The sequence below is a fragment of the Propithecus coquereli genome, unplaced genomic scaffold (genome assembly GCF_000956105.1).
Source record: "Propithecus coquereli isolate 6110/MARCELLA unplaced genomic scaffold, Pcoq_1.0 Scaffold146, whole genome shotgun sequence".
Taxonomy (NCBI): domain Eukaryota; kingdom Metazoa; phylum Chordata; class Mammalia; order Primates; family Indriidae; genus Propithecus; species Propithecus coquereli.
In genome coordinates this window covers 4,061,409-4,070,242 of record NW_012138969.1, presented here as the reverse complement: position 1 = coordinate 4,070,242, position 8,834 = coordinate 4,061,409, and the positions used below count along the sequence as shown (strand labels likewise).

The following is an 8,834-nucleotide window of genomic DNA, read 5'->3' as shown; positions in this document are numbered from 1 at the left end:
CCAAACCAAATTTTTTAATTAGTAAAAACTATACTAATGACCATCTTCAAAAAAGAATATAATGAAAAGGAATAATCCTTCAGTCTTCATATATTTCACTGATCAGTCAGAAAAATATATATATACTCGCTTTTGCTCTGTTCATGGTCATAAATTCATTCTTATACCGTTTCTACCAATGTAATGCTCTTGCATTCAGCCAAAGTTCCTGTCATACGGTAGGATGACTCCAACCTTTCTTACCTGTTATTCTCATTCCCATTTTGCCAATGCAGATGCAGATGCAGAAGCTGAAGCCCAAAGTCCCATCACTGGTAAATGATGGGAATGGATTCTTTTGCTCTGGTCACCTTGATCACACAAGGCCTGACTTTATATATTATTTCTCTCTGGGCCCCTAGGTATCCCAAGAATGCTATTGAGCAGTAACACCCTGGGTCCAAATCAGGTGGAATACAAGAGAAATTCAGATTCGGCGCCCTTTAGTGGCAACACTACGAATATACTAAAGATACTCTCAAAGGGGAAGGCACTGTACCTTCCCATGGAATATCTTATTTAACTTTGGTACAATTAGAAGTGCCGTTTGACTGTGTGCACCAAGGACCTCTGTGAAGTTGTAGATTCCCCACAGTTGAGGTCCAAAGCTAAGAACTACTGACTTTATAAAAATCAATATACATATCAATACACTTTGAAGAGTGGCTATTACTAATGCAAATTTTGAATAACCTCATTAGAAGATAACCGTGAATCACACAGACTTCACACCTGGTTTTAATGACTTTGAAACACAGATAAGCCAGTTGGCACTTGGGCAAAGGATGTTTTATTTTATTTACTTCGAATCAAAGCTAATGACCCAGGCAAATTTAAATGAACCCAAAAAGTTTTATTAACCATGGTCAGGCTTGTCTGGAGAAATTCTGTATGTCTCTCTGTAAATGGGCCAATTCCTCTGTAAATGTTACATGTGACTTAAGCTCCCAGGGTGCAAATAAGAAAAGAGGCAGCCAGAGAGGAGATACGCATGGATTTTGTGGGTGAAACTCTCCGGTTAGATTCAATTTCTAAGTTCTCCTGTAAAGAGGAATGGGCTTCTTTTTCAGATACGAAGGCTGCTCTGAACTTGTAGAATAACTGGTTCCTAACACAGAACATAAACTTCCCTCTAAGATAAAGTCTCCTCCACTTAAAGCCAAGACTTAAAAAGACCTTCCCAAGGGTAAAGTAATTTCAGCAGGTACTGAAATGATGGGATATCTGTCTGGGTTTGAGTTACCCCCAGGTGAGCTTTGTTGCTGGGGGGAGAGTCCATCCTAAGGACCACTCCTGGGGATTCCTTTTGTAAAAACCAAAAAGCCCCTTTCTCTAGGGAAGACCAGCCCAGATGCTTTCTCAGTATTTGCATATGGCTCTGAGGGCAAGACAGGACAGGTGTTTTTCCTCACCGTATCCCTGGAGCCCTGCACAGTGTCCAGCATATAATTATACAAATAATTTCTGATTGATGGCCATCCCCCAACCCAAGGAACTCAACTCTTGACCAGCTCCCGCTACTTTGTCTTACGCTTTTCCATTGCTTGTGACCTCCGAGACTCAGAAGAAAAACGGACACGAAACCACACGCCTGGGCGCTACCCCTGCATTTACTTCCTATACCAGAGATCGAACACACATGCTGACCAGAGAGGCTGGCGGGCAATACCACGTGAGCGGGTCCACGGGGGAGGGTTCCAAGCAGCGAGGTCCGGTGTCTCCGCCCCTCTGCGAGCCGCTGGAGCCCTCACTCGTCAGAAGCAGAGGGGATGGGCTCCTTCTTGCAGGTGCCATGCTTGGCTCGGTGGCGCTGGAGGTGATTGGACCGGGTGAAGGCCTGGCCGCAGTCCTCGCACTGGTACGGCCTCTCCCCGTTGTGCATCCGGATGTGCTGGGCCAACTCCGAGGCAATGCGGAAGGCCTTGCCGCACTCCGCACAGAGGAAGCCCTTCTCCCCGGAGTGGATCTGTTGGTGCCGCTTCAGGGTGGAGGAGCGGGCAAAGGCCTGGCCACACTCGGTGCAAGGGAAGGGCCTCTCGCCGGTGTGGATGCGCTGGTGGCGCACGAGGCGCGAGGGCTGCGCGAAGGCCACCCCGCAGTCGGCGCACTTGAAGGGCCTCTGGCCGGTGTGCAGCGTCTGGTGCTCGTACAGGTTGGAGGATTTGGTGAAGCACTTGCCGCAGGTAAGGCAGGGGAAGGGCCGCTCGCCCGAGTGCACGCGCTGGTGCTCCACCATTCGGCTGGCCACGGCGAACTCCCGGTCGCAGGCGGGGCAGCGGAAGGGCTTCGCGCCCAGGTGCGTGCGCTGGTGGCGCAGCAGCGACAGCGGCTTGTTGAAAGTCAGGCCGCACTCGGCGCACGGGAAGGGCTTGTTGTTGCTGTGCATGTTGCGCTGGTGTTTGCGCAGGTCCGAGGAGCGCACGAAGGCCTTTCCGCAGTCCGGGCACGGGTAGGGTTTCTCGCCTGTGTGGGTGCGGATATGCTTGCGGTGGTCGGAGGACCAGGTGTAGGCCTTGTCGCAGAAGGGGCACCGGTAGGGCCGCTCGCCCGTGTGCAGGCGCCGGTGCTGCTGGAGCGTGCCCCGGTGGGAGTAGGCCTTGCCGCACAGCTCGCACGCGTGAGGCTTGGCGCCACCGCGCGTCTCGGCGGGGCTCGGCGGTTTGCTGGGCTTCTGGAAGGCCTGGCCGCCTCGCAGGCACCTGTAGGGACGCGCCTCCGCCTGCCCGCCCTCGCGCGCGCCCGCTTGGTTCTGGCCCTTCCTGCTAATACGCGCTTTTGCCAGTACCGCGGCTGCCAGGCTGGCTGGGACGGCCGACCCCTGGGCAGGTGTGTGCGTCTCCCGCGTGGGGAGGTCCCAGTTGCGCCCTGGCCTGGGGAAACACGCTGGGGAAGAGATGTCTGGGGACGCTTCTACATCTTTCTGCGCACAAGAATACTTTCCAGTGCCCGGTAAGCTGGATGGGACATCCAAAGCCGCATCCTGGTTTGCACTCCTGTATCCATCGTCGCCCGCAGGTAGTGAGTCTCTAGGAGGTTGCATCTGACCTAACAACTTATGAGAGAGGCCGCTGGGAAGGGTACCCAGGGTCTGGGTGATCTTTGACACCTCTCTTCCCCAACTGGCCTTCCCAGGCATCTCCATCGGTTTCTGCCCCACGCCCTTACCGCTGAAGTAGTCAGAGAATTTCTCTTCCTCTTTCCCAGCTGGATGCTTGGAGGCTGGGTTGTTGTGACTTCCTGGGGAGCTGCCCCTTGGACAGGCCGCCAGGTCACCAGTGCCCTCTTTATCTCCTGTCTCCCCACCATCTTCCTCCTCACTCTCTAAGTTCAGGCTTAGCATCTGGCCATCATGAGCCTCCTGAGTCAAGCTGCCGAGAGGGGACACTTCGCCCCACCTGTCCTGGGAGTCCACTTTTGCCATGATGTTCAGGCACTTCTGTTGCCCACTCCTCCTAGGAAGAGCCTTTACTTGGTTCAGGATACCTGAAAAAAGGGGCGTGTGAAGAGGAAATCACAAAGAGTGTACTTAATTACATTCCTGACGAGAGAACTGAGGTTCTCACTATAGCGGTTTCCCATTGGTCTCCGTGCCAGGCATAGTGTTGAGCCTTCCTGGGGAAGGAGGAGCTGGCCCTACTGAAAATTCCACAGTCATCCTTAGTCCCTTTGGTGATCCCACTTGCTAGGATTAGGGTTAGGGTTAGGGTTTAGATAGATACTATCATTATTATATTATTATTTCCATTTTATAGACCAGGAAACTGAGGCTTAACAAGGACACTTACCTGCCCAAGGCGACAGAGCTCATAGACAGCAGCCCTGGTGTTAGGCCCTGAGCCATACTGCCTCCCAGCTGTGGCCTCCAGACTGAGGCCTGCCCTGGGGCTGGGCCCTGCCCAAGAGCAGCCACAGCATGCTGGCTGGGAGAGCTGCTGCTTTCTGCAGGCATCAAAGCCCCTTGTGTTTTCTGAGCCAAGGAACCTTGGCTATGAGGCCTCACCGCTGGGCTCCTCCCTGCTCTCGTTGACCCAGATTGCCCCCGCAGAAGGGAGAGGCCAGTGGCCAGCTGTCGGAGCCAGGACCCATGCTGCAGAGGCCACTGCCTGGGGTGGTCGACAGTATTAGTCATCGAGTATTTACCTTCCGAAAGCGTCCTCTCTGCCTCTGCCCACCTTCCACTGCCTTCTCACAAGGCATAAGGGGAGTGATCTTTGTACTTGGTGAGTCCTGTTACCCTATCCCCATCTCATCAACCTGTCCTTCCCCAGCCCCTGCCTGATCGCAAGCCCAGTCGTAGTGTATGGATGGGGTGGGAAGCGGTGGGGAGGAATCCGCACTTTCTGTTCTGGATACAGAAGCCGTAGATGGAGGGAGAGCACATTGCAGTCATGACAGGCATTCAGCGTCTCATGTCCCTTTGTGCCCTCAAGCCCAGGGGCCACTCCTCTTCCCTTGCTGCTCTGTCCCTGTCACATATCAGAGGGTTGCTGCCATGCCTTTTGACAGAAACCCAGGTTTGACATATTTTCAGCAGAGTGGATCTTAGAAATTGAATGTATGTGTGTGTGTGTGTGTGTGTGTGTGTGTGTGTGTAGTTATTAATAATACAGAAGACACATCACTAGCCAACTTCATATGACTTAGACCGGCCAGCCTGATCAGAGGCTGTGGTCCCCCAGCAGGGACAGGAAAGGATGCTGGATTTGTGTGGAACTGATTTCTTAGGTCTCATTCTCTCTCTGCAACAACATGCTGTGTGTGTTCCTGTGGCGCTGTTCACAGATCACTTACTTCACCCACTCCCCAGCCCACCTCCAGTGCACACACTCCATTCTCCGCAGCCTGTGTCTCTTCCCTCCCTCTGGGCCAACAGGCGAGCCTCCTCCAGCAGGCAGCCCTCCACTAGCTAACCAACCCCTTCTCAGGAGCTTGAGGGGAGACTGCCTTTGCAGATGAGGAACCCCTCCTCTGTCTGAAGCCATATCCCCAGGGCATATGTCCTGCTTTCCTCCTTCTGTAGCTGCCAACCCCTCTCTGTCAACCACCAGGAAAACCTGGAGGAAGGCAGGGGCCCGGGGTGGGATTTTCTGGCAACGTCCGCACCAATATACCTGGTCTGGAAGAGGAACACCGATGTCGTGGTGTGGCTGGCCCCTCTGCTCTCCAGATGCGCTGGCCCCCAGAAGCTGTCAGAGCACAGCCTTTTCCTGGAACTTTGTCTGCACTCACCAAGTGCAGCCTGCAGCTCCTCCACCTCACACGTGGGCACTTTGCAGAAGTCTAGACTAAGGGCTTGTTCCAGCTCTGGCCCCTGCCCCTCTTCCTCGGTTCTTCCAGAATGTACCAAGTCCATCCCAGGGCAGCCACCTTCACGTTCTCCTCTGCCCACCACTTCAGGCCTTGCTCTCCACCTCTGGCTCAGACACAGACAGTTGCTTACCTGGGAAATGCAGACAGCAGCGTGGGGCTCCTGCCCTGGCTTCTGTGACACGTGGCCTCTCAGCAACAGGAATCAGAGTTGGGTACAAATCAGCAGAGATGGTGTCTCTGTCTCTTATGCTTTTGTGTCCAGTCCAGCAGCTGCAGAGAGAGCCTCAGGAGGTGGGGCCAGTGTAATACACTCAACCTTCCTGCCTGCATCCAGAGAGCAGCCTGGGAAATGGAGTGGGGCTGCCCTCTCTCACTGCCTGAACCGATCCTCCGCTCCCTCTGCTCCCGCCTCCCCTCCCTGCCAGAGCCAGCCTCCCTCCCTCCCTCAGTCCTCCTGCAGGTGGCCCTGTGCCTCCAGTTCACTCTCACTCCTTCCTCCCACAGAGCAAGCAGTCCATCCTTCACTTCAGCCCTCGTATACCCATGGGCCACTTGTCACATGTGAGCCTCCTGAGCAGCTTTTTCTCTCCCTGGGAGGCAGAACAAAGTACTCGGCCTATACTTCCACTTCCCCTATTCTGGTACCCACCTTTTGCAGAACTGTGGATTGAGCAGGGGTGAGGGTTCCCAGAATTCTTTGCAGCAGCCCAGTCATTGGTTCAAAGATGCCCACAGCCATTTAACTGGTGGTGGGGGTACAGGGAAATCGTTTTCTGCCTTGTTCGTACAGATGCCTGGTATGTCTGGGTCCTTTCTTCATCTTTCAGCACTGCTTCCCAGGCAGGTTCATTCTGAAGGGAAGGGTTGGCTCAGGATAGAAGACTCCCTATGTTCAGAATTTATACCCACTCAAGTCTAATGAGCAATTTATTAGGATGACCCTTCAGGACATTAAAATAGGAGATGGAAGTATGGTGCCTATGATGTCACTAGTGGCCAAAAATTATACTGGTTGACAGCAGGGCCTGGGTCTGTGTTTGAATCTTACCACTCACCAGCCGTGTGGCCTTGGGCAAGTTACTTAACCTCTGTGTGCCTTAAATTGCTCATCTGCAAATGGGGCTCAGGGTAGTATCGCCATCATGGAGGTCTTGGGAGGATTCAATGAGATAAAGAGCTTGTAAAGAGCTTAGCACAGTGTGTGGAACACAGCAAATGCCCAGAAAAGTTAGCTGCCATCATTGTTATTATTGATGTCTTTGCTATATCTAGGGAAGACAGGATTCCTGGGGCTCCTTTTATATCCCCATAGCCCTGTTAGAGCTGAAAGTCTGATAGGAATACTGGCACCCAATACACTTTTCTGAACAGCAGTTTTCAGAGTGTGATCCAGAGAAGCAGGTTCCTCTGCCCCTGGTTTTTTGGTGGGCATGGCTTCAGAGGGACAAGGCAGGCAGCAGGGACATGCCTGAAGGTCTGTGAGTCTGAACATCTGGAACAGGGTTCAAATCCTGATGAACATAGAGCCCCCAAATAAAGTGCAAAATGTAGCAGATACATGGACATGCACTCTTCTAGCAAGAGGATCTTAGCAGTCCTCTGTTTCTCGAAGGGCGATGATCCAGGAAAGCTTGAGAACCACTGGTACTGAGTGGTTTTTGAGGCCAGTAATGTTCCCAGAACTGGAATATCATAAACGTGGGCCCTGCATGGTGTGCTACACTCGGCACATATGGCAATGAATGACAGGATGGAAGGTTTGTGCTCTGGACAGGATGACAGGACATGGCCATGATGACACACGTCAGTACTTCTTGGCACCCCCTGCAGCACAGTGCCAGGTAGAGGGCCTTCTCTTCACTAACTCGATGCCACCGGCCCCAGGGAAGGTGCACAGCGTAGCGACCTAGCATGCAGGCTTCTGGAGTCGTGAAACTTGGGTAACTCCAATTTCTACCACTTGCTGCATGAGTGGGCAAGTTACTTAAACTTCCTGTGCCTTGGTTTCTTTATCTGTAAATTATGACTAATAATAGTATCTACTTCACAGAGTGGTTGTGGGGATTAAATGAGATGATGTACTTTGCAGAGAACGAGGGACGGGCAAACACCCAGTCAATACTAGCTAATGATAATATAATTTGGGGTGAGGGACTCACCTGTACTTCTAGTGCAAATAGCAGAGCACCCCCTCTGGTCTCCACCATCTCCTTGAGTTGTCTTAAGGCTTTACCCTATGGGGGAGCTGTAACCTGGTCCCACTGGGGCAGTGATCACTAGATCCCCTTGGGTGAGCTCCAAGAAGACCAGCCCTCTGCAAGCTCCTCCAGACCCACATTGTTCTATGTGGCCCTCCCAGGTGACCACCCTGGCTTATTCTGCAGGAGGATGAATGGCAGGCGGCAGGATAGGCATCTTTGGAGTTCATGGAGCCCTCTGGGTACAAGAGGTAGAAGATTCACATTCTCTATTGGCATAGCAGCACATTTCCTTGGCCCAGGGAATAACAAACCTTTCCAGGCCACAGAGACTTGAGGCCTCTCCTCCTCCACATTCCACCTCAACCTTGAGACCTTGTAGAAGTCAAAGAAAGAATACCACAAATGAGACTCCTGGGAACCTCCTATGCTTCAGCATACTGTCTATCTTTGCGGGTGCTTCTTGGATCAGAGACAGGAGATCTGGGGAGGTTAGAAGGGAAGACACTGCAAATGTTGAATTAATGAACAAATTGCAACAGAACCCTCTGATCTCTTGTATCAGTGAGAATCCTTTAACTGAGGATTATGAGAGCCCTGGGGCATTGTGAAACTGTTGGAAATTGAAAAAAAGAAAAAGAAAGGCATCAATTTCAGAATTTTAAATGAAGAGATCTTGAAAATTATCTAATGCAGAGTTTCTATTTAACCAGTGTCGAAATACAAGTATTCATTTATTTGTTCCATCATTCACTCATCAAAAATTTGGTGAGCTTCGCTGTGTCAATATTTTTCAAACTGCAGGACACAGCCGGTGAATAGGACAGGGAGTCACTTTATAGCTCCATACATATGTGTGTGGGGTTATAATGAAAACTATATTTCATACTCTGGTTTGCTTTGTTTCTTGGTCAAAAACATTTGAAAAACACCGTACTTTGCATCAACCCTGCAGTGCATAGGAATAACCTGGAGACCTGGTTAAATATGATGATTTCAGGGCCACACTCCCAGAGATTCTTCAGGTCCAAGTGGGCCCCAGATTCTGCATGACTCTGAGGCACGAGTCCCGACTATGCCAAGAAGCACTTCTCAGAGCCAGACGCCGAGCCCCGGGACGCAGAGGAACCAGGCAGTGTCATGCTTCGCGGGCTTCGCAGCGTGCTGGAGCACTCGGAGCCACCGGCAGACAAGTCTAACGTGGGCGGTTGCGCTCCGGGTAGCAAGGGGAAGGAGGAATTGGCCTTGCCTGGGCTTAGGGGACGTCTTCCCAAAAGAGATTCCCTT

At 52.0% G+C, this 8,834-nt stretch overlaps 1 protein-coding gene across 1 annotated transcript; it reads right to left on the bottom strand.

Moving 5' to 3' along the window:
* Window positions 1–1,786: 1,786 nt before the first annotated feature.
* Window positions 1,787–3,460, bottom strand: ZNF648 (zinc finger protein 648). Its single transcript, XM_012639985.1, has one exon. The coding sequence runs from the start codon at window positions 3,458–3,460 to the stop codon at window positions 1,787–1,789; it is 1,674 nt and encodes a 557-aa protein (XP_012495439.1).
* Window positions 3,461–8,834: the final 5,374 nt, after the last annotated feature.